This window comes from Magnolia sinica, chromosome 6, assembly GCF_029962835.1.
Source record: "Magnolia sinica isolate HGM2019 chromosome 6, MsV1, whole genome shotgun sequence".
Classification (NCBI taxonomy): Eukaryota; Viridiplantae; Streptophyta; class Magnoliopsida; order Magnoliales; family Magnoliaceae; genus Magnolia; species Magnolia sinica.
This window is the reverse complement of record NC_080578.1, coordinates 96,427,817-96,454,587: the sequence shown is the minus strand read 5'-3', so window position 1 is coordinate 96,454,587 and position 26,771 is coordinate 96,427,817. Positions and strand designations below refer to the sequence as shown.

General features: G+C 40.7%; 1 protein-coding gene across 3 annotated transcripts in view; it reads right to left on the bottom strand.

Moving 5' to 3' along the window:
• LOC131249171 (uncharacterized) overlaps positions 1-26,771 on the bottom strand; it is a 34,509-nt gene that overhangs the window by 5,903 nt on the left and 1,835 nt on the right. Inside the window, exons 2-9 of one of the 3 annotated variants that reach the window (XM_058249782.1) lie at positions 24,023-24,247; positions 23,762-23,920; positions 8,613-8,774; positions 6,028-6,144; positions 5,815-5,922; positions 5,114-5,720; positions 4,636-4,691; positions 3,134-3,348 (exon numbers count right to left, since the gene is read on the bottom strand). In XM_058249782.1, the coding sequence (XP_058105765.1) occupies positions 5,283-5,720; positions 5,815-5,922; positions 6,028-6,144; positions 8,613-8,774; positions 23,762-23,920; positions 24,023-24,247 (1,209 nt within the window). In that variant the 3' untranslated portion in view covers positions 3,134-3,348; positions 4,636-4,691; positions 5,114-5,282. The remainder of the gene's footprint in view (positions 1-3,133; positions 3,349-4,635; positions 4,692-5,113; positions 5,721-5,814; positions 5,923-6,027; positions 6,145-8,612; positions 8,775-23,761; positions 23,921-24,022; positions 24,248-26,771) is intronic. The other 2 variants (XM_058249781.1, XM_058249780.1) reach the window with 2 other exon arrangements.

Genomic DNA, 26,771 nt, shown 5'->3' with positions numbered 1-26,771 from the left:
CCCACAAACTTGCCTCAAATGGTTGAGGTGTTGTTCCTTGGTCATGCTATAAATCAAGATATCGTCAAAATAGACGACCAAGAACTTCCCCATCAAAGGCCTCAACACTTAGGTCATCACACGCATGAAAGTACTTGGAGCATTAGTCAGCCCAAAAAGGCATGACTAGTCACTCGTATAGCCCATCCTTCGTCTTGAAGGTTGTCTTCCACTCATCACCAGAGCGTACACGGATTTGGTGATAACCACTTTTGAGGTTAATTTTTGAAAAGATAGTAGCGTTGGCCATCATATCCAACATTTCATAAAGACGCGGTATGGGAAACCGATACTTGACTGCGATTTTGTTGATGGCTCTACTATCAACACGCATTCTCCATGTGGCATCCTTCTTAGGTGTAAGAAGGGCGGGCAAGGCACACGGGCTCATGCTCTCTCAAATGAAACCCTTTTTTAGGAGCTCATCAATCTGTCTTTTCAACTCTACATACTACTTTGGGTTCATTCTGTAATGAGGGAGGTTTAGTAGAGTCGCCATAGGGACTAAATCAATGGCATGCTGTATATCCCTCAAAGGGGGAAGCTCATTCATTAGATCCTCAAGAAAGACATCACAGAACTCATCCACTACCGAAATGGCTTCAGTGGGTAACCCTACACTAGCCTCTGGTGCACTCTCCCTAACCACAAGGGCGTACACCACCGAGTCCGACTCAGTCTCTCGCTCAAAGTCTTTGGCATTTAGAATATGGAGAGGCTTAGACTTGGACTTCGATTCCTTCAATTCCTTCGAGCTGCTCACACCGCTCTTTGCGGTGGACTCCTTTCCAGTCGTGTTCTTGGGTGGAAGTGGATTTAGCTTGACTTTCTTGCACTCAAACCAGAATGTTCACACATTCAAACGACATAAAATGGTGACATCTCTGTCATAGAGCCAAGGCCTACCCAAAATAATATGGCCAACATCCATGGGAACAACATCACACCAAAGTGTCTTTATATGATCCAAACTGAATAGGAACAAAACAACGATGCGAGACTGGAATGGAAGTCTCATCAACCCAAGACACTCTATAGGGTTGAGGATGTGCTTCAAGCCCAAACGGCTCATAGTGCCAATTGATGTCACATTAGCACAACTACCACTATTCACAATCATCTTGCAACTCTTATCACCACATTTTGTATAGGTATAGAAGATCGTGTTGCGGCGCCAATCATCGGTATTTTTGCTTGGGCAAAGGCACAACGCACAACTGCCAGAGTCGCAGAGTCTTGCGCTCCCTCTTCCCCATCACTAGGGATCTCTGCTAGCTCATACTCTTCCTCCTCGCAGTCACTTTCTGGGGGCACTACTTGTACTTGCCCATCAATAAGGAGCACCTTGGTGCCCTCTTTCATGCCACACTGGTGGGCAAAGTGACCAAACCCCTGACATCTAAAACACCTAGTTGCATCACTTCTGTGCGAGTTAGATCTGACAATTCTTTTACCCTTATCATCATTGGGCCTAGACTGAGAACTACTAGAAGGTTTGTTTTGGTATCCAATGCTAGGGTTGGCCTTAGCCCCAGAATCGCGAAACTCAAACCGCCTTCCCACAGATGCCTTAAGATATTGCTCAACCTCTAACACTACTTGATACAACTGTTCAAGAGTGTTTTTGTCCTTGGCGAGTAACTCTCTTAATGTCAGAACGGAGGCCCGTCTTAAATCGAGCAAAAGCGAGTACGGGATCCTCATCAACTTCACACCTGGTCAAGTAAGCTTCGAACTTTTCAATATATTTTACTACACTCATGGAACCTTATCAAAGAGATTGTCATTCCTCAACTAACGTCAAGTGATAAGAGAAAGGGAGGTACTTCTCCTTAAGAGTTTCTTTCATTTCGTCCCAATGAACTATTGGGAGCTCCCTCGACCTTTCTTTCTTTCGCTCAAAAGTAGCCCAAAACCTCTTTGTTTGGCCCACAAGCTTCATCTTGGCGAATCGGACCCGACAAGCATCCAACATGTCATACCACTCAAAATAATGGTCCACATCTGCCAACCAATCTAGAAAATCTTCAGGGTCCAAGTGGCCATCAAACGTAGGGGCATCAACTCTAACTCCCTTGAGGAGTTGCGCATTTAGGTCATAACGATCATGATGTCCCTTGTGAGGTGGGTGCACGGGTGCGGACCCATGACCGTTTCTTTAACCACCTCCATTCCTTGGTCTATCCTCTTGACCACCTGCTTGCGATTGGGCATCTACCTCAATGGTGGTTTCGAGTTGGGTAACTCGCATATTAAGCTGATCCAATTGCTGATCAATACGTTGTTCCAAGCATCTACCCAAAGACTCAAACTGTCGGGTTAGGTCGTTCAAGGACTCTTGCAATTGCTCCATGTTTAGTGTAGGGTGCAAACCAAAACCACGACCAATACGTGTGGGCATACAACCACTCACTCAAAGATCCTCCAATGCAACTATATGCGTCTAATTGAGACTAAATGATCCTATATGACTCTATATAAGGGAAACTACACAACACTACTAAAATTCCAGAAACATGGCTGCCTAAAGAGTTTGTTAACAAAAAATTCAGCCATGAAAATTGGGGATTTTCTGACAACAGAAAATTCAGCAGTCCATGTTGTGAATGATGGGTCCTAAACAGCCCTATATGATGAAATTTGATGCAAAATAAACATGAAAAGACTAAACCCTAAACATGCAATGCATTCCCCTATAAAAACCCTAGGCTTTGATACCGAATTTGATGCAGGACATGGAAATTAAATATGATATGCAAGATTTCAGACTTTAGATCATACTAATTTAAAAACAATCACAAAAATTTCACATCCCACATAAAGTCAAGCATTCAACAAGGGGGATCTACAAGGGTCCAAGCCTACACATGCTAGGGCTGGATCAATTAAAATTATAGACCAAACAATGATCAAAGGAGAGTAGATTCATCCACACATGCAAAGGATTATTTTTCCAATCCAAGGGATTCGCATGTTTCAATTCGGAAAACCCTAGGGTTGTAAAAGGGAAATAGAACTTGGGATTTAGGATAATCTAGGGTTAGGTTTAGGGAAATCGGGTGAGAAATGAATGAAATAGAGGAAATAGACGAACCCGATATGATCCACACGTGTGGACAGCAGTTGGGCCCAGACGCATGTGCGTGGGATCCTGGCCGCACGTGTGTGGGGCCTACGAATCTGAAATCGGCCAACTTGGGTCTGGTCAGCCAGGGGTGGTCCACCTTCACACCAAATTTCAGGACGATCGGATGTCCGGTTTGTGCACGGTGCTTCGCCGAAGTTTCAGCCCTCCTGCGTAGCCTGATTCTGCAAATCTGCTGTAGAGGAAGGATTAGCTGCAAAAATGGATGGATTTGGAGATAGGATGGCAGTGGGAGATGATGAATATTGAGGGTAGAAGGTGGGGACGATTTGAGATGGATGTTGCTTCGCACCACGGTAGTTAGCCCTTCGAAGAAGGGAGAGTTTCGCACCCAATTGGTGCGTAGCCTGATTCTGCAAATCTGCTGTAGAGGAAGGATTAGCTGCAAAAATGGATGGATTTGGAGATAGGATGGCAGTGGGAGATGATGAATATTGAGGGTAGAAGGTGGGGACGATTTGAGATGGATGTTGCTTCGCACCACGGTAGTTAGCCCTTCGAAGAAGGGAGAGTTTCGCACCCAATTGGATTTCCACAACTCAGAGAATTAGAGAAGCAGGAAAACGCAAAATTTTATTTATAATCTTCAATGAGAAAAAACCTACAAGGGGTTGCCTATTTATTAGAAAACCCTATACCCCAAAAGCCGCTATTACTTAGAGATGAAGTAATAAAAATAACAACTAATCAAAGCAATCTAAATCGTTCATGATATTCCTAATAACGATAATAAGCAAAATTCAAAGTCCCTAGATCATCTAGGGTAGTGGGCCACGATCATGAGATCCAATGGTGGGATCCACATGATGATCGGATCCACTCCAAGGAACCAAAACACGGTCCTCTAACTAGGAGGCCCTCCCTCGACGTCGTCATCGATCCAGATCGATGGTGGGGCCCTCCTCCTTGCGTACATGCGTAGGGGGGCGTGTGTGTGCACGATATATCCCCATCACCAGGTCACTAAGTTGCTTCAATAAATGACTATCATGTCTGTACATTACAAAATTGGAAATCGTGTTTTTGAGAATATGGTATTTACAGTGACATTCAAGATGACTGACACATCTGATTTTCTCCTTTCAAGTGGGGGACTTTTAAGATTTGTCAGATGGGAGAAAAAATCTATACTCAAATGATCTGAGAGATTTCTGTTTGTGCATGAGTTGAGGGTGGCAATTTTCTGCCACACAGTATTCCGCTCTAAGTAATACTCTCGCTGGATGCACGTAAACTAGCATATTTTCAATAGTAAAAGAACTAATACTGACGCGTTACACAGCCATACAAATACAAACACGCATGCAGATAACACGTACTCGCCAATGCAAACATAAGTACAAATACATAAATATGTGCATCCACATGCGTGCATGTATATAGACACAAACATTCTACATATTGATGTAGACGGATGGATAGGTGGAGAGGGAGAGAACCAGAGGACAAACCTGGTTAGCAATCTGCCCTAGTTGACCCAGACAAGTCCTGGCTTGACCGGGCTGGTCTGCAAAATATGACATACATAAACTAACATATAAAGACATTCACTCATTCAGATATGTACAAACATATAAATATTCATGTACATAAGTGATTCACACAGCCATGCTCATGATGATTTAAACAGCGGGAACATTTTCAAGAATCCATATGTAGAAACAAAACAAGCCAACCAACTTTATAGAAACAAACCTTTTTTTTAACACACGCACTCACACCAGTGGGATTTCACCACAATGGGTACTCGAACCCATGACCTCGTGTTAAAACTCTTGCAAGTCTACCACCGAGGCATGAGTAAGGACCCTAGAGAAACAAAACCTACATGAGAAGCCTCCGCTTGAATCATGCTAAACAAAGGCAGCAAACGAAATATCGAACAAACAAAATTGATAAGGAAACTGAACCAAGGGCAGAGATACTTACAAGGTAATAACAGATGCAACAACCAGAATCTGCTCAAATTTTGGCAAAGCAACAGCCTGGTGGTGTAGAAGACATCCCTATGCATAGCACTTCATTTTCAGGACATTGCAAATTGATTGGGCAGCTTTTATCTCCTTCGAATAGCAATTCTCTCTCGTCTATTTTAACCTTAAAAGTCTCGGTTCCCAAAATGACCCCTAGAATTACTGAACCTTGAGGCTGAAAATCCATGCTTGAAAGGCGTCTTCGAAGCATTTGAACTTGAAGTTCCTGGGACAATCTTGTGCTTCTTAAAAGGAGATTGAGAGCTTGAAAGATGCCGATCAGGCGTGAAATTATAAAGCTTGTGATCCTTTTTGGCCGGTGTTGAAGGAGACGTCCAACCCTTCATTTTGGCTTTTCTCTTGGGTTCTCCTGGATCATCAGTAAGCCAACCACCCCTCTGTTTTGATTTCCCAGAGCTCATAATCTTTCTCCCTTCAATAGACTTTCTCTTCTTTTTATGGACTTTACCAACATCATGAGGTGCAGATCTAAATCTCAGGTCTCTGCATTCTTTAGAAAGTCTCTGAGTAGGCGTTGAAGGTTCTCCAATCCACCAACCAGACTGCACAAACATAACATTTTACAAAGCAAAACAAGAAAAGAAATGAAGACGAAGATTACTTGTAAAATCAGCTCATGATTCTTTTAACATGGACCTTAGCAGAGTTTTTGCACCCCCGTGCAAAATGCCCTTCTTCTCCACATTTATAGCATAAAGTAGGTGACACTGCATCATTCATCTCCCCGCGCACCTTTGCGCATCCCTAGGTTAACAAATTTCCGTAAGCTCTAATAAACTCAAAACACCAAGCACTGAACCACATAAAATGGGGAGATACTTTTATTAAACAAGTAGGAATGTAACTTACTAAACCGGTGTGGCCTGATTGGCCACAGTTGTAACATGAAACTTCTCTTGAACCAGCATCTATGATATTCGCACAACAAAGATGTCCAAATTTCTTGCAAATGTAACACTGGATCTCCTGCCCAACAAAAGAATACGAAGTTGCTAAACAAAATGTTAATCCATTTCAACATCAACCCTCAAGACATGGAAAGCATATGGTTATGGGCAACGGTAGGATTCCGGTTATGTGTGTCCAGTAAGCGTATCATACCATCCTGTTTGGCAATGGCTCAATTGATGATGCCAAGGTTTTCAGGTAATTATTCTTTGCTTCAACTTGATTTATGGGCTTCAGGTGAATCGGTCAAAAAGTTCCATCTTTGGCATTAATTTGAAGCATGTCTCCATTGCTGCAATAGCCTCAGAATTGGTTGGGGTACACTTCCGGCTTCCCTGCTTGGGTTCTCTATTGCTACTGGTATAGCTGCATTGAGTTCTTGGGACGGTGTAATTGAAAGACTCAGGAGAACGGTTGCTTTGTCGAAAGGAAAGCTCCTCTCCTTAAAGGTTGTCCTTTCTTCTATGACGGTGTACCTCCTTCCCGACTTAGGTGCCCAGTCAGTGTTACAGCTCAGATTGAATCAACTCAGAAAAGATTCTTATGGAATGACAGTGAAGAGGGTCACAAATTTCATTTGGTTTCTTGGGATGTGGTTTGCTGTCAAATCAGCTCTGGGGGTCTTGAAAGATCTGTTAGGAATTCTAACATTTGTCTTTTGGCAAAATGGTGGAGGCTAGGTAATGGTGCACCTTCTCTTTCTTGGGGAGATCTAGGCTGTTAAGTGCAGTTTGTCAGAAAATGGTTGGGACATCAAGATTGCTTCCCAGTTCGCACTACGCTGGGTCCTTTATCTGGAGGGGAATCGCGTGGTTTTGTCCATATTGCTCTGAATTCCTGTATTTAAAGTGGGTGATGGCTCTTCTGGTTTTGTGAAGACATCTAGGTAGGTGATATTGCGACCATTTTGAGTCCCCATATGTGATTCCGGAAAATAAAGGTGATGCAGTTAATCAGTTCATTGAGAGAGCTAGGGGTTCTGTTACATGGATCCCTTCCTTCAGGAGGAACCTTAATGATGAAGACTGGCCTCTATGCTATCTATGTTGAATGATGTTTATAGTCCCTAGGATGGGGTTGCCTGTAGAATCTAGGAGTCACTCCCAAATGTGCTATTTGAGCCAGGTCTTGGGAGAGAGATTGTCTATAGGTGACATGTTTAGTAGCCATGTGGATCGTAAGATCTGGTACCTTAAAATCCCTGTGAAAGTTTGGGCATTTGTCTAGCTCGTTATGTTGGATAAGATCCTTACCTTGGACCATCTTAAGCCCAGAGGTGGTCTTCCAAAGAGAGTTGTCTCTGTTGCAAGGAAGAATCAGCCGATCTTCTTCTCATTCATTATGCCTATTCCAAGAAAGTGTGGACCAGAGTGGTTTCTATATTCGGCTGTGTTTTGGTATTCCCTAAGTAGGTTTTTTATTTGGTTGGTAGTTGGAGAGCTGATATGTGGGACTCTGTTGGGATGTTTCTTTGGTCTATGATTTTGCCTGTTTCCCTCAGGCCTGTTTGGCTGGAGAGAAACAGGCATATTTTTAGCGGAAGAAGGAAGTTAGCTCGGGGTACGTTCCCTTTGATTGTTAATATATTAGCCTCGTGGGGATCCACAAATCCCAGATTGAATGGTTTCTCTACTTCTAAGCTGTTGTCCAACTGGGCTGAGGTGTTGAAGTGTAGCTGGCACCAGCAGAAAGCTGTTTCGCACTAGTTTACTCCTCCGGTGGGGCATTTCAAAGTCAACTTTGATGGTTGTTCCTTTGGAAATCTGGGGCCAGCTAGGATTGGTGGCTTAGTGAGGGACTATTCTGATGCTATAATGGTCAAGTTTTCAGGTACAATGGGTCTTTAAAACTAAAATTTTGCGGAAGCTTTGGCCTTATTGCAAGCAATCTAGGTGGCCATGGATTTCAGCTTTCTCCCTGTTAGTATTGAAGGTGATACATCTAATGCGAGATATCCTGGGCAGTCTCTGGCTCCTGCCACTGGAAGCTTGTGAATATTATGCAAAATGTGTTGGATGTGTATTAAAATCAGAGTGTTAGTTTCCGCCAAATTCCAAGAGAAGCAAATTCTGGGGCTGATTGTTTAGCCAAAGCAGGAGCTGCTTGTTCGTCAATTCAAATTTTGACAGGAAAAGTTCAAACAGAGATATGCTCTTTTGGTTTTCTTTCTTTCCTGGGGGGGATTGTACCTTGTTCTTTGTTGGTTCAGGGTGGTGATTTTCATCGTTCCTTTTGCATCTTGTGTTTTAAGGCTCCTCGGAGTCTCTGTTGTGGGTGTACCATGTGGGTATCAATTTTTCATGGGTCCCACATTGTGTTCATTTTTACCTGCTCTTTTTAATGAAGCTCGATCATTCATCAAAAAAGAAAAAGAAAAAGAAAAGAAAGAAAAACCTCTAGGCTCCATTGCATTCTACAAAGGGAAATAAAGCATATGGAAATGACATCTAAAAACTAAATAAAAGATTTCCTATGGCTCTACATACCTCCAGATCATCTAGTACATAATCATTTTTACATGATAACATATCATGCCCTATATCTCCACAGCGTAGACAGATTTTCGAATTTTGGGTGCTCCCTTTGTGTTTCTCTGGGCAGTTCTTTGCCAAGTGGCCTCTTCTTTTACAGATATAACAATCCTGCCCCTGAAGATACAAACAGTTACAATCACCTGAACAATGATGAAGCATTTGAAGCAACACTGGAAACTAATTGAAAAGATAGATTTGTGCCAAAACACACCCATCACTTAACATCAGCACCATTGTTGTCAAAATCCTACGATGTACAATTTACAATTTACAATTGACGGTTTACAATTTAAGTTGAACCTATGAATCCCTTTTTGGATGAATCCTACAATTTAAGACTCTGATTTACAATTCAGATTATATTTAGTCTTCTTTTTTTAAATTTTATATGGCTTCCATTTCATGTTTTAAATTTGTGGGGATTTTAAGAATCTTTTAAAACATGTCAATTGTCTTATTTTATTCTTTATAAGAGATAAAGAATGATGGATCTTATCTTTAACCTTAACTTGTGGAGCTTTTTTTAAAAATTATTTCTAACCTCTTAATTGGTCGAAACACCAAATTGATATGACTTATCAGGAATCTTTTATGGACAATTGTGATCATATTTACCTATATTTTATTATAGCAATGGTATTTAGGATTTGTCTTAAACTTAAAAGATGCATTCTTATTTTATTTATTTTCTCCACGTACCTTAACTTCAAGTTGTGTTTTTCTAGAGTTTCATTATGTGATTTTAAACTCAAAGCTTTATTTGATTCTTTATATAATAATGAAAACTTATAAAAGATTTTTTTTGAAGGCCTCGTTAAGAACATGCAACTTTATAATTTTTTTACTTTATAAAGCATGAAAACAGTAATGCTTTGAGGAGAACATTATTTTGAAGTCCATTGATTTAATTATAGATTCTCAATTGATAATGTCATGGTATGCTACTTTCTTGGTGCATATTGATGGAAAATGAATTACTGATGTGTTTTCTTAGACCTGATTTATTTATAATTTACTCAGGTTTTTTTTTCTGATTTTTAAGAAAATCAAAGAAAAAAAAATGTTACAATTTATGATACGATTCAGGCCCTACTATGATTTGTGATACAATACATTATGTAACTTTGATCGGCACAAACAAAGCATGCATGCACCAAAGATGGAAAAACTACGGTCATACAGCTATGATTGTATATTATCTGCACTGGTGCATTTACGTTAGCATAAATAACAAGTGCATGTTTGCTTTTTGAAAAGACTGTAACCTAGTGAAGGTATGCATCACTCATCGCCCAAAATGCTCTTTCAATCTCCTTTAATCCTTTATCAGAGCACCATACTGCCCTTTCTCGAAGGTTTCTTCACTCATATCAAAGAATTGGGATCTTCCAATTGGAAGATATTGGGGGCATGGATGAATAAGATATTTGAGCATGGTTAATTCACTCAGAGCCACATCAATATCAATAGTCTGCATCGCTGAAAAACATGGTATCTAGAAACCCGAAAATATAACACATATCCTCGGCCAAAGATCATCCTTAGAACAGTAATTAATACAAGCTGTTCATCTAGTAGCCTAGTAGGTCATTGCCAAGAGTAGGCCGGTGTTGACAAGCAAATTGAACGAAAGATCCACATGGACTATGGCCTTGAACTGAAGATATGAAAATGAATTCAATAAGAGAGCTATATTACTTGGAGGACAGGCGGCGGACCAAATTGTTATGCCCCACAAAGTGATGATCTAGACCACTCATCTAGTAGTAATGACCTACGGATGGATGACATGACAAGAATCTTATGAAGCAACCGTCAAACTCCATACCCGTGTTGAAATCTGAACTGTTGCTCCTGACTCTTTATTATGGATGGTGCAGATCTACTATCCATGACACTTTAACATGTCTCCATCTACAATGGGACTTCCTAAATGAATGGTCTCGAGTACCACGTTACACTTAGGAGTAAGTCTTTGTTAGCATTTTTTGTTTCTACAATTTCTAGAGTGCATGTATTTTGTTGATGTGCAGGACCCTTGCATGTGGCCCCATGGTGAGGTGATAAGAACTGTTTGATCTGGTGGACCTTGCTGTGGACTGGACATACCTTGGAATTGTTCCAGTTTGGAAGATCCTATCTCTTCAATTTGAACTCCAAATGACACTGACAGTCCACAATTAGCTAAATATATAACACTGGTATGGTTAGGATCTCCCAATCGTTGCAAATTGCAGCTTTGCAGCTACATGTTGTAATGGATGACACAATTGATGAAGTTGCAGAAGAGGCACGTTTTTATGACAGCAAAAGGATCGGCGGGAGGTATTCTGGTGATGTGGAACAAGGATAAAATCCATGTGGAGGAGGATCAAATTACGCTATTCTCAGAATCAATCATATGCAATATGATAGGGGATAGTTTCAAATGGGCACTGAGTCACTGACTGCTTGTATATGGCCCAAACAATCCTACCATATACACTCCACTATGGGATGACCTATCAGGGACAAGCAAACTGGAACCTTCCATTGTAACAAGGGGAAGATTTCAACATGATTAGGTTCACTTATGAGAAGCTAGGAAGAAGCATATTAACAACTTCAATGAGGAGATTTGCAGAGTTCATTAGTGAGTACAATTTCAAATGGGCACTGAGTCACTAACTGCTTGTATATGGCCCAAACAATCCTACCATATACACTCCACTATGGGATGACCTATCAGGGACAAGCAAACTGGAACCTTCCATTGTAACAAGGGGAAGATTTCAACACGATTAGGTTCACTTATGAGAAGCTAGGAAGAAGCATATTAACGACTCCAATGAGGAGATTTGCAGAGTTCATTAGTGAGTACAATTTCATAGATCTTCCCTTGGATGGGGGAAAGTAATTTAATGGGTGTGGTGCGGTCAGTGCTACCATGACCAGCATCTGATCACGCCCCAATCTGTTTGGATTCAACTGGCATATCGACAGGCCCTATGTGATTCAGACTGGAAAATTGGTGCCTGAGGGAGGAAGGCATATACAACAAATAGATAGTGGTGGGAGGAATGTGTTGGGCAGGTTTCAAATGTCTGAAAAAAACTAAAATACATTAAAATGAAGTTAAAAGAATGGGGAAAATCAGATTTAGTCAGTAGTAGAGCAAGAAATTGGAGCTATCAACTCAAATTGCCACAATGGATACAGAGGAAGAGAAGGGTGATATGGACGAGAGAGAGGCAATCGAGAGGGAACGTCTTAAGGTAGAGCATGCTATGATTCTCCGAAAAGAGGAAGCTGCATGGAGGCAAAAGTAGAAAACAACTTGATTAAAAAGAGGGGGATGAATATATCTCTTTCTTTGACAGAATGGCAAATGGAAGGCAAAGATCAAACAGTATACTCAAGTTGAGGCTGAACGATGGTTTAGTGGAAGATAGTAATCAAATAAGCCATTGTAGATTACCATACGAATTTGTATGCGAAAGAATAATTTTGCCATCCGAAATTGGACAGATCATCGCTCAAGCAACCACAGAGGGAGGCAGCAGAGAGGTTAGAAAAGAGATTTTTTTTGTTTTTGAAACGGTCACGAGAATTATATTAAAAGAAGAAGAAAAGGAAACAAAGAAAAGAGAGATTGCTGAGGAAGCGACAACAACTAAGCTCCTAGGAAAAGAAGATTACAACCCTTTAGGGAATCAACATTCAAAGCCCACTCCACGATTAAGTGTTTAGCTCTACACACTGAGGACTCCGCCGAGTTGGACTCGTTTCTGAAACATCTGCCATTCCTTTCTTCCCAAACAGCCCACCAGACAGCCAGAAGGGCTATTCTCCTTATAGGGGTTTTTTGCTTTCCTAGTCTCACACCATGCCACGCCTTTAACAGCTGGGCCGTTGTATCCGAAGAACACCATTTGATGCCGAATGGACTTAAGATTGATGGCCATATCTGATTGATGAAAGAACAATGAACGAACACATGGTCAGTCAACTCTCATCTGCCATGCAGCATAAACAGACATTAGGAAGGAACATCCCATCTTCCTCAAATTGTCAACCGTAAGCACCCTATTCTTACCAACTAACCACCCAAAGAAAGCAATCTTAGGAGGGACCGAGTATTTCCAGATATGATTGGTCATGATTTGATCATCGGGGAGGGGGTTACTGTCCAGCAGTTTGTCGAAAACCAGTACCGTGAATTACCCTGTTTTCTCTGCCTTCCAAATCAGCTTATCATTGGATTCGGCTTGGCCATAGAGAGACGATCAAGGAGGGCCACGTATTCTGTAATTTCCCAATCCTGAAGATTTCTCTTGCAAACCAAGTTCCAGTCCATCTTCCCAGCGGTATAGGAGAGGCAGTCAGCTACAGAGATAGCTTGGTTAGGAACAATACAGAAGATGTTTGGGAAGTCCTCTTTTAGGGGAGCTTCTCCCAGCCACGTATATACCCAGAATCTGACATTTTCTCCATTACCGATTTTCAAAGTGATTCTTTTGAGCACCTCCTTTTTCATGGTTAGGATGCCTCTCCAGAGGGCCGAGGCCCTATAAGTAGAGGAGTCCTTGGTCCACCAGTCTCCCTTAGCGCTTCCATATTTGCTTTTGATTAACCTGTTCCACAAACTCCCTTTTTCGACTCCTAGTCTCCACAACCAGATGGATTAACACTAGCATTCTTTCAAGACTGCTGGGACATCATCAAAAAAGATATCATGACATTCTTTAACGAGTTCCACTGATGCAGACACCAGGTCATTCAAAGTATATCAACGCAGGAGATGTGCATTACCCGTGTCAATGTGATTGGATGACGGATACAGGTCGGGGTTGAAAACATTACATGTGTTCGTGACATGTGTAAGTTGCTTAGATGAGACATTTGGACTATTGGATCGCGATGATGGTGTGATCGGACCATTGGATCATCATGGCCCACCTTCATTACGCCACCTTCACGGCGCTATCATCGGAGCCCATCCGGCATCTTAAATTTGCATTTAGTCTATGAACATTTGATTTATTTAAGTTTTGAGACAGTTTGCGCACAATTTTGTGCGAATTTCTTTTTTAAAAACTTTTTTTAGTAAGGGTATTTTGGTAATTTCATATAATTACGAATTTATAAGGGTTGCCCTAAACCTATAGCATGTTATATTATGTTCATGAAAAGGAAAAAAGTGAGCTTTTTGCTTCTGACAATTTCATCTTCGACGTCCAGTGATTGGGAGAGGGCGTAAGGCCCAGGTAAACGATTTCTCATCCTCTACTTCTTTCTCATTCTCTCTTTTCTCAAGGTACTCTTTTCTTTAACCCCATTCTCTTCCTTTTTTTCCTAGAATCTTTAGATCTATAAGCCAAATCTTGTTTCTTTTTATCTAAATCATTAGATCTCAAAAGATTTTCATCACCACATAAAACCCATCACCCAAATCTAAATTTGAAGAACCACCAATTCTTTTCTGAATTTTCCAGATTTCCCAATCCAAGAAATTCCTATTTTTCTGGATTAGAAAATCCACTTGGATCGTTAAACGGACCTATTGCAAGACGAAAGTTTTATCTTTCGTCGGATCCAACTAAACTCAGATTTTAAGATTCAATACTTCATGTTTGTGATGGATAGCCATAATCAATACTATATTAACCTTATTTCTTTCTTATTTTATAATGTATAAGGCTGATATTTTATTTGTTTTTTAAGATTGCATAAATCTGCCCCTTTCATATACCATGCTCATTTAAGGTTGGATTAGGTCGTCCTACATCAATTTTTGGTATCAAAGCTTAGGTCCTTGCATTGGGTCGTCTTAGATCGCGTTATCAAGAGTCTAGATTTTTATTTATTATTTTTTTTCCAGGGTTTCATGCATCGCATATAGAGTCTAGATCTGAAATTTTCAGATTTGCACACGAAAAAAAAAAAAGAAAAAAGTCTAGATCTGAATTTTTCCACATTTGCATCATTCTAAAGGTTCGGATCATCGGTGTCTATAGTCTTGTGTCAAAACAATCTCTTAGAGTCGTGTTTTAGGAAACCTAAGTTGAGTCTTATTGTGTATGCCCACTCGGACTGGTAGAGGATTTGGTCTACACCCGATTTTCAATATGGAACAGTTGACCGAGATGATGAACAAGATCAACCAACGTTTGGTCACCATTAAGGCACAATCTAGGAACACGAATACCCGTATGGATCAGATAGAAGCGTCCCTAAGAGAAATCTCCGACATTGGCGGGGATGAACAGTCACGTAGGGAGAGTAGTTAAGGAACGAGTAGGAAATCGTGGTAGAGGTCGTGGAGCACGTGGCCGAGGGGTAGGACGTGGAGGGGCGCGAAATCCGCAGCCCACTGTCGAGTATCAAGACCATTATGATGTCGATGAGAGAGTCTTAAAGAGTGTTAAAGTAGATGCTCCTAGTTTTGATGGGCGTCTTGACCCAAAAGCATTCCTTGATTGGTTAGCGGACATGGACCATTATTTTGAATAGTATAAGATGTCTGAGAACAGACAAGTGCGGTTTGCAAAGATGAAACTTGTAGGTCAAGCTAAATTATTTTGGACAAATACAGAGCGTAAGATCGGGAGATCAGGAGGTGTCCCAGTCGCGCATTGGGTAGAGATGAAGGAGTTATTAAAGGAAAAATATCTTCCTCTCTCTTACCATCAAAAGCTCCTAGATCAATGACAAGCACTACGCCAAGGATCTATGTCGGTTGCAGATTACATCGCAAAATTTGAGTAGTATATGATGCGGTGTGATATTCAGGAGGATCCCTTAGTGACGCTGGCGCGTTTTAAGGTGGGTCTTCGCATGGATCTACAGCGTGAGCTTATGACCCATGCAGTGGGTGACTTGAATCAGGCTTACCAAGTTGTATAGGATTTAGAGCTTTACCTAAAGTCTCCTGTCACGAAGCGCTTTAAGTCTCGAGACTCTACTGTTAGATCTGGTTTTCAGGGAACCAAACCTAACATTGGAAGTCAGCCTAGGGCGCAGGCTAGTGCACCGCCTAAGCCTAAGGATGATAAGGGAAAAGGTGTCCTTGGTGCCAATCCTGGCAATGGTAGTCATTTGAGATGTTATGAGTGGGGAGGTACAGGTTATTTCACATACCAGTGCATTGCAAAGACTCGCGGGAGAGCCTTAGTCATAGACGAGTCAAATGAAAATGCGGATGACATGGGTGATTATGAAGTTGAGGAATATCACCCAGAGATAGGTGCTAGTGATTATGAAGAAGAAGAACTAGAGACTGCACCACAAGCTATAGTTAGATGTGCTTTAGCACAGGCTAAAGAGAGTGATGATTGGAGCAGAAGCATAATTTTCTACACGCTTATCAAAAGCAGTGACAAAAATTGCAAAGTCATCGTAAATAGTGGTAGTTGCACCAACGTGGTCTCAGCTAGCACAGTCACTCGTTTGGGTTTGAAGCTCATTCCTCACTCTCAACCCTACAAGGTTTCTTGGGTTGACAAGTCTTCTATGCCTGTGTCCCAGCAGTGTTTAATCCCCATCCAAATCGATTCATATTAAGACATGTTGTGGTGTGATGTTTTACCTATGGATGTAGGTCACATCATTCTAGGGAAGCAGTGGTTATACGATAAAGATGTCACGATTTTTGGTCGCTCGAACGTGTGTACATTCACGCATGAGGGCAAGAAAATCAAGATTAATCCGTTGCCACCCAAGAGCCACACGGATGAGGCTAGGGATGTAAAAACGAGTGAGTCAAGGAAGGATGTGAGGAAATCTATTCCGAAGTCTCTACATATCATAAATGCAAAAGAATTTGAGAAAGAGACAGAGGATGATTCGACGGTGTACGCCCTAATGGCTAGGGAAGTTACACCCGAGGTTCATGTAGAGTTACCCCCTGAGGTGACTCCAATTCTTGAGGAGTACAGTGATGTATTCCCTGAGGATTTACCGAATGAGCTTCCACCCATGCGGGACATTCAGTATGCCATTGATCTCATCCTGAGGTCTTCTTTACCAAACCTTCCTCATTACAGGATGAATCTTGTAGAGCATGCAGAGTTGCATAGACAAGTAAATGAGCTCCTGCAAAAAGGTTTCATCCGTAAGAGCATGAGTCCATGTGCCGTACTAGCGCTATTAACGCCTAAGAAAGATGGTACGGGGCGAATGTGTGTGGACAGTAGGGCCATTAATAAGATCGCGATCAAGTATCGGTTTCCGATACCGAGGCTTGATGATATGTTAGACATGATGGCCAGATCCACCATTTTTTCCAAGATAGACCTCAAGAGCAGGTATCACCAGATACGCATACACCCTAGAGATGAGTGGAAGACAGCCTTGAAGACGAAGGATGGGTTGTACGAGTAGTTGGTCATGCCTTTTGGCTTGACTAATGCACCCAGTACTTTTATACATGTGACGACCCAGGTTTTGATACCCTTTATGGGAAAGTTCTTAGTAGTTTATTTTGATGACATAATCATATATAGTACCACTAAAGAGCTGCATCTCGACCACTTGAGGCAGGTCTGTAGTGTCCTGAGGGCAGAGAGGTTATGTGCGAACCTTAAGAAATGTTCGTTCCTGTCTGATAGGGTTGTCTTCTTAGGGTTCATAGTGTCGTCTGTAGGGATGCGAGCAGATCCAGAAAAAGTCAAGGCCATAGTTGACTGGCCTGAACCACGGAACATACATGAAGTGAGAAGCTTTCATGGCTTAACCACATTTTATCGTCGGTTCATTCGAGGGTTTAACACTATTATGGCTCCCATTACTGATTGCATTAAAAAGGGAAAGTTATATGGTCTAAGGCCACAGCTAAGGCATTTAAAGATATTAAGGGCAAGATGATAGATGCTCCTGTCATGCATCTTCCAGATTTTCTAAAGTCTTTGAAGTAGCGTATGATGCTTCATGCGTTGGTATAGGAGTACTAAGCCAAGAGAGTCATCCAGTTGCCTATTTCAGTGAGAAACTAAATAAAGCAAAACAAAAGTATTCCACCTATAACAAAGAATTTTATGCGGCAGTGCAATCGCTACGTCATTGGCGTCATTATCTTTTGCCGCAAGAATTTGTCTTGTTTTCTAATCACAAGGCGTTGAGGTATTTGAATTCCCAAAAGAAGCTTAACCCAAGGCATGCCAAGTGGCCAGCGTTTCTTCAGGAATATTCATTTGTCCTGAAACATAAAACCGGGATCGAGAACAAACTAGTCGATGCCCTTAGTAGGAGAGTGACATTGCTCAACTCCTTGAGTGTAGAAGTTGTCGGGTTTGAGCAATTGAAAGACGAGTATCCCATGTGTCCAGATTTTGGGGGAACATACGTGTCACTCTTAGGTGCCCAGCATAGTTCGGGTGAGTTCGTGCTGAAAGATGGTTTCCTTTTCAAAGGAGACCAACTTTGTATTCCCCGCACTTCCCTTCGGGATTTCCTTGTTTGGGAGCTTCATGCTAGAGGTATTGTTGGCCATTTTGGTCGAGATAAGACTATCGCCCTAGTAGAGGATCGATTTTATTGGCCAAGTCTCAAGTGAGACGTAGCCAAAATTTTAGGACAATGTCGAACATGTCAACTGGCAAAACAGAAAAGGCAGAATACTGAATTGTACACGCCATTGCCAGTGCCATACGCACCGTGGCAAGACATCGGTATGGATTTCGTGCTTGGACTTCCCAAGACAATTAAAAAGCACAATTCCATTTTTGTGGTCGTGGACCGTTTCTCAAAAATGGCCCACTTTCTCCCCTGCTCTAAAACCTCAGATGCGTCCAACATAGTTAAGATTTTCTTTGAGGGGATAGTTCGATTACATGGTTTGCCTAAGACCATAGTGTCTGACAGGGATGTCCGGTTTACTAGTTATTTTTGGAAGACATTATGTCATATGATAGGTACGAGACTCCAGTTCTCGTCTGCCTACCATCCTCAAACTGATGGTCAAACTGAGGTTGTAGATCGAAGTCTCGGAAATCTATTACGATGTTTGGTGGGTGAACACATTAAGACTTGGGACTTAGTCCTACCAGTAGCCGAGTTTGCATATAACAGTTCAGTTAATAGGTCTGCGGGTATGAGTCCATTCGAGATTGTTAGTGGTTATAAACCTAAACTACCCATAGATCTGTTACCTATGTCAGTCACCCAGAGGACCTCAGAGTCAGCCGATGCATTTTCCCATCACATTCATGAGTTGCATGCAGAGATTAGGAGGTGGATAAATGCTAGTAATGAACAATACAAAATCTCAGCTGACTTACATCGTAGAATTCAAGAATTTAATGAGGGTGATTATGTAATGGTTAGGATGAGGCCAGAACAGTTCCCACAAGGTACCGTTAAGAAGTTACAAGCATGCAGTGCTAGACCATTTAAGATTCTGAAAAAGAATGGGTCCAATGCGTATGTGATAGATCTTCCATCTCGCATGGAGATTAGTTCAACATTCAATGTGAAGGATCTAATGCCTTGTTCAAGCCATCCCATAGACCCTAATTTTGTTACAAACCATTAGCCAATTTCTGAATTTTCTTCCCAACCTACACCACCTATGCCTACTATACCTAAGAAAATAGAAGAAATTGAAGGAATTGTGGATGAGCAAATTGTTTCCACTCGGGAAGGAATACATGTGTAATTAGTGAAGTGGAAGAACAGACCATCATCCAACTGTACATGGTTGACGAAAGCAAAGTTGCAGCGACTAGATCCAGATTTGTTAGAAAAGCACAAGAGTTTTATCTGGCGGGAGTCGAGATCTTCTCAGCCGAGGGGAGTTAATGCGGACACCAGGCCATTCAAAGTATATCAACGCAGGAGGCGTGCATTACCCGTGTCAATGTGGTTGGATGACGAATACAGGTCGGGTCTCTAGAGATTGAAGACCTTACACATGTGTTCGTGACATGTTTAAGTTGCTTAGAGGAGACATTTGGACCGTTGGATCGCAAGGATGGTGTGATCGGACCGTTGGATCGTCACGGCCCACCTTCATTACATCACCTTCACGGCGCTATCATCAGGGCCCATCCGGCATCTTAAATTTGCATTTAGTCTATGAACATTTGATTTATTTAAGTTTTAAGACAGTTTGCGCACAATTTTGTGCGAATTTCTTTTTTTTGAAACTTTTTTTTAGTCAGGGTATTTTGGTAATTTCATGTAATTACGAATTTATAAGGGTTGCTCTAAACCTATAGCATGTTATGTTATGTTTATGAAAAAGAAAAGGTGAGCTTTTTGCTTCTGACAATTTCATCTTCGACTTCCAGTGATTGGAAGAGGGCGTGAAGCCTAGGTAAATGATTTCTCATCCTCTACTTCTTTCTCCTTCTCTCTTTTCTCAAGGTACTCTTTTCTTTAACCCCATTCTCTTCCTTTTCTCCTAGAATCTTTAGATCTAGAAGCCAAATCTTGTTTCTTTTTATTTAAATCATTAGATCTCAAAAGATTTTCATCCCCACATAAAACCCATCACCCAAATCTTAATTTGAAGAGCCACCAATTCTTTTCTGAATTTTTCAGAATTCTCAATCAAGGAAATTCCTATTTTTCTGAATTAGAAAATCCACTTGGATCGTTAGACGGACTTATTACAAGACAAAAGTTCTATCTTTCGCCGGATACAACTAAACTCAAATTTTAAGATTCAATACTTCATGTTTGTGATGGATGGCCATAATCAATACTATATTAACCTTATTTCTTTCTTATTTTATGATGTATAAGGCTGATATTTTATTTGTTTTTTAAGATTGCATAAATCTGCCCCTTTCATATACCATGCTCATTTAAGGTTGGATTAGGTCGTCCTACATCATCCACCAAAGATCCAAGTTAAGCAAGGGCCTAAATATGACCTTTATCAAACAGATTCCAATGGTGGAGGACAACAAAAATCAGAGATTTTACGCCAAGCAGTTTGGTGGGAGGATGCCATAAGATTCTGGCTGAAGTTCTTTCCATAGAATGGGGAATGTTTTAACATAGGTGATATCTCCATACCAAGGCACGTTCATAAAGGAAAGACAAGTCTTGGATGGCATGTTCATAAAGGAAAGACAAATCTTGGATGGCATCTTAGTTGCAAATGAACACACTGACTCGAGAATCAAAAGCAGGGAGGCAGGAATTCTAAGTAAAATAGACATGGAAAAGGATAACTGAGATTTTATTAGAAAGGTGGCAAGTCGCAAGAGAATACAAAAGAGAATTACAAGGACGACCAGTCCAAACTTGAAAGATTACACACTCTAAGCTTATTGGACATAGCCGCCCAACCGAGATAAGAGACCGCCCCAATGGCGCCATTCCAAAAACCGACTTCGCATCCCTGTAAGTGTCATTGAAGCATCTGTTGCTTCCTTCAATCCAGATGCTCCATAATCCTGCGATAAGCGACAGCCTCCACACCCTACGGCCCAGATTACCTACTCGACCACCATGCCAGTGAATTTGGAGCTCAATCACTGAATTGGGGAAAACACAGTCCACCCTGAAAGACAACAGGAACCTGAACCAAACTTCTCTGGCAAAAGGACATAGCAAAAGGAGGTGGTTCACTGTTTCTTCACTGCGTAAACACAAAGGGCATATGATCACATAGATTGGGATTTCATGGCTTACAACCTAAGAAGAATGGATTTTGGCAAAAAGTGGATTGGGTGGATATCAGAATGTGTCTCTACTGCTTCATTCTCAACCCTGATAAATGGATTGCTGGCCAGGTTCTTTATGAGTTGTAGAGGCATAGGACAGGGGGATCCCTTGTATCCCATCTTATCTCAGTGGTGGCTGAGGTTTTAAGCCTCATCATGGTAAGACCAGCAAAAATAGAAGGGTAAAAGGATTTGAAGAAAGAGAATCGGAATTAGAGATATCACATCTTCAATTAGCAAATGATACTTCTTTTATGCAAGGTGTCGCTGGAGCAAGGAATCTAAAAAGCATACTATGATGGTTTGATGCAGTATCAGATCTTCGTGTGAACCTCAAGAACAGTGTTGATGGCTGAGGGCAGTAGATAAGGAAATAGTAAGAAAGCTGGCAAAAAGATTGGGATGCAAGTGGGTAAAATTTACATGCACATATCCAGGTCGCCCATTGGGAGGTAAACAGAACATAACATCCTTCTGGAATCCTATCATTGAAAGGGTAAAGAAGAAACTATCCAGGTGGAAAGGGAGATACCTATCATTCAGAGGTAGAATTACACTCATAAAGGCTGCACCATCAATATACCAATTTACTTTCTCTCAATGCTCAAAATCCCCACAGTGACTGCTCAAAAGATAGAGCGTCTCCAAAGGAATTTCCTGTGGGAAGCAACTGAGGAAGGCAAAAAGAAAAAAAAAAACCAACTCATTACTTTCTCTCGATGTAATCCTCACAGTGATTGCTCAAAAGATAGAGCGTCTCCAAAGGAATTTCCTGCGGGAAGCAACTGAGGAAGGTAAAAATACCAGCTCATAAATTGGAAACTATTCGAAAAACCAACTAGGTAAGGGAGTCATGGTATTGGGTGTGCAAAAATGTGGGCATTTTTCTGTAAATGGCGGTGGAGATTTGGGGAAGAATCGAACGCATTGCAGAGAAAGGTATACAGAGAAACATGGATCATCAGAAAGGGGATGGTTTCCAGGCATGCGTAATATGCAAAGGGGTTCATCTGTTTGGAATGATATTTTCCTTACATGTACATGGTTCTGCCCAGTAAACTTTGGACCGGCACTTGCACGCACTGCACACTCAGGAATCATGAGTGCACATGCTTGTGTGAACTGACAGGAGGTTTGGCAAAGTAGTTGACGACATGGCACATGTGCGAGATTCAAGACATACATATCTCATATTATACTCTGTGCATGTCCTGTACCAAAAATATTACCAGTCTACTTATCAGGTGGGCTGCACTTGTATCTGAAAATGGATGGATAGCAAGTACAACCAATGGCCCATATGCAACATACAAATTGGCACTCCTGAATGGATCAGCTTGACTTATCGTCCATGGAATGATTACAAAGGAACATGTGATCAGCTCTTGCATATGTGTGCATGCTGGAATGTGTGCCGGATATTAATTGTTAATTCAGGAAGACACTCTGAACAGAAATATATTCATAAAGGACTTAGGCAAGGTTAAACGAAAGAAGTTAGGTCTTCATAAAGGTATTTCGTCAAATAAATAAATCATCTTCGTCAAATCTTTGACCAAATCCATGAAGTGTTATAAAATTCTTAGGCTATAGGTGTAATTAAATTATTAATAGGTGCATAACTGTAATTGTAACATAAATATAGGTGTTTGACTATAATTTTCCCTTAAAAGATACAAGTAACTAGAAGTACACTTAATAAAATAGTTTCCCTAACTGCCTTCCATGCTGAGAACTGTTCAGACTTCAGATAATGCTTGCTAGAAGTGTGATCTCGAATAACAAAAAGAAAAGAAAAGAAAAAAAGAAGAAGAAGAAAAGAAAGAAAGAAAGAAAGAAAGAGAAGGGGTATGTTGAACCCCATCTAACAAGATATTTGGAGTTTTACAAAAAAATTCTACAAATACCAAGGGTTTTAAGAAGAAACAAAGAGAAGCAGACCCTCCAGCTGAAAATCTAATATCTTTTGGAATAGATGGTGATACCGACGCCACTTGGACTCTATATATAATATAAATGTATGATGTAACTCGCCATTTTAAAACCTCAAGCAAGCATGCAAGTCAAAGCAACAAAAACACTGTTATAGCAGCTGCATCAATATTTCCATCAGACTTTGATTCATTGCAGACAAGTAAAACCCACCATCAAAAGAATGACAGTTCAAATCAAACCCTAAAGTTGGTTGCGAAATGAGTTTAACACTTTTTATGGCATCATCACCCTACAATTTTCCAAAAAAATGGCACTGCTCACAGCACACACTCGTGGTTTTTAAAAATATTGAGATATTTTCATCCATATTTCAGTTCCTCTTTACAAACATTATGGATATGGCAAATGTTCAAAATTTTGAACTTAACATGTAGAAGGGTTTTTCACTTGTAATTTCCAAAGTACTGGGTCTTTTTTCTCAGTATTAGAGACAGAAACAAAATGAATAGCTACCTGTGTGCATTGCCTGGCACCATGCCCGAACTTTCCACAGACAAAGCACGGCTTCTTCCGCTTCTCCTCTGTACAATTTGCCACAATATGACCTTCCTCGCCACAATTATAGCATGTTTCCAACCGGCTATCAGGTGGGTCAAAATACCGAGGTCCACGCTGAAAAGCAAAACAGAAGAAACAGGTACAAAAATAAGCCCTTATTAATTGTTATTTCAGTTTTTCAAAATTTGCAATTGAAATGGAAACAGTTTGACTTACAAGAAGCTTCCGTAGCACAACATTATCTGATCTTTCAGCTGCAATGGTTTCCAGAGGTTCTTCTGCTTTTACAAAATTATCCAATATTCCAATAGCTTCCAAGTCCACATCTTCAACTCTCACGAAGCTCTCTTCTTCCATTATATCATTGTCGAATATTCTAATTGCTTCTGCATCCACATCACTGGGTGTTACTAAACATTGTTCTGCCTTTACGACATCAACCTGAGGGAAAGAGAAAGGTTTGAAGTGTTCATCCCAAGAACTTAGTCAATATCCAAATATTTCCCTTTTCATTCCATTACAATGATTTTATTTTATTTTTTGATGAATGCACTATAATGAATTAACAAAAGAAAAAATAAGAACTCAAAACAAAAGTAAGCTCCGAAAGAACAAGTAACTATATTAATCTTTTCATAATTGCAATTTTATTTACAGCAACTGGCTTGCTTGTACAAAAGTTACAGCATTTGATTCTCTGTCCTTTTATCAAATTCCCAACAGTTGCATGGAGAAAGGGATCTTCTTTAACATCTGAAACAATATTGTGTGTGCGGATGTTTTCTAAGAGTGAGCCAGGCTGAAATTCCAGTAGAAAGGGAGACTTGTACCTTCCGTGCTGCATTCAACACTGATAAAATAATAACTGGATGGTGCAGGATTTCTTCAATTTTTTTTTTCACTTTTTCTGCTTCAAATCATGAATTCCAACATTCAGGTTGGCCGCAAATAGTGATTCTCAACATTTCAGCTACGAATTGAAATGTCGATGCATGCAATTTGATTAAAAAAGCAACCTGCCATCTATGCACCATCTAAGCATGCCCTATGAAAATAAGGGCTCGAAAAAGGATAAAAGAAAAGGCCTAGAAGTTTCGAAAGTAACGTTAAGAATTTAAAGCAGTCAGAACAGAGTTAAATAATTTGAATTATTGCTGTAGCCGTTGATATATTTCACATGAAAAACATCTCCTTCTTCTAACACTGGAATAATATTGTTGAAAAAAGCACCAAAAAAAAAAAAAAAGAAGAGAGAGATTACAGAAGGGGAGGAAATCTCCAACAACAAGGCAAAGGAGATCAGCTCCCATTTTCGCTAGCTCATCAGCTACAAAAATAGATTCCCTGCAAGCATAAGTGAAAGCAACCAAGCAGGGCCTTTGAAGTATAGGGGATGTGAGAAAGAAGGTTAGAAAATTTGTGGCCAGGTTTTTCATATATAACCACATGCGAGCTAAGACAACTGAGAGCATGTAGATGATAGTGGTAGGACGGGAGGTTGGGGGCTAGATACACATCGCAGTAGTGGAGTGTGGATGCCAAATTTACCTTCAAATCCGCAATTTATAGGGGATGCAAGAAAGAGGGTTGGAAATTTTGTGGCGAGTTTTTTCATATACAATCACGTGCCAGTTAAGGCAACTAAGAGCCTGCACTTAAAGAATGTGATTGCCGAAGTGCAATGTGGAGGTGAGGGTGAGGGTGTGGTGTCACCTACATGGCTACACCACATGAGATTATGGAGGCATACCTCTATGATGAGGCTGTTGAGATGCAATGTTATATCGACGAATTGAAACCACCATGGGAAACTTATGAGGTCATGCTGATGTGCAATGAATGGACGAGGCCGATGAAGTTGTTCATTAAAAATTTCATGGTCTACTATAGAAAGAGGTCCATATTTCTAAAGCTCAACTGATGCCTCCAATAACATTAAGACAGCAAAATACATAAATGGGCTAATAAAGAAGGTACGGAGTTTTAATGTTTCTCTTCTTTTTTTGTTGCTCTTTCTCGCTTCTGGAGGGTTTTAATAAAGTTTGGTTATCTTTCAAAAAAAAAAAAAGGAGGTGTGGAGGAAGAATGTAGTGCAATTCGTTACGGCACTGGGAGAGCATTTGAAGATGGGAAGGAGTAGATGAAGAGGTACGTCCTACGCTGGACCCCATGCGCAACCAATTGCATTGATTTAATGCTTGAGGCAATAAAAGACAGGCCAACAGTTAACAGTGTGATTCTTGATGCTCAGGCAATTACAAATTTCATCTACAATCACACCTGACTATTAGCCGAGATGCGTGCAAGGTGTCATGCCAATATATTACTGCCTAAAGTGACATAGGTCACCACTAATTTCATTGCCTTACAAAGCCTCCTGAAACACAAGCATAGAGTCAAAGACCTATTTAATTCTAAAGAATATGCCAATTAGAATTAGAGCGGCAGTGTTTTAATGACAACGATTGAAGGGATTATCATGAGCAACACTTTTTTGGACCGCATACATAATGTGGCGGGCATTCCGGAGCCCATTTACAAGTCCTAAGGATGGTGGATAACGAGACATCCGTTGATGCGTTCATATACGAGTCCATGTGGCACATGAAATACGCCATCAAGGCAAAAGCCCCAAGAGTGTATAAATGGGTGCAGGAAATCATTGATAAGCAGTGGGATAGGACTCTCAAGTACCCAATTAACAAGGCTGGTAAATAATTAGATTTAATTTTCTATATGTTTCAATACTTTATCAGTTGCTTACATGGTATGGACCTGTATAGTTATTTTCTTGACACTAATAAGTAAATATATGCATTATAATGGGATTTCAGCATCCCCTAAAATTTCGAAGAAAATTTCAATCAATTTCCCAATGTCTTCCTAAAAAAGCAATACATTTCATGATACATGCGATATTTCCCATGCAATACCGATATGTTTTTGTATCCCAAGGGTGTGATAC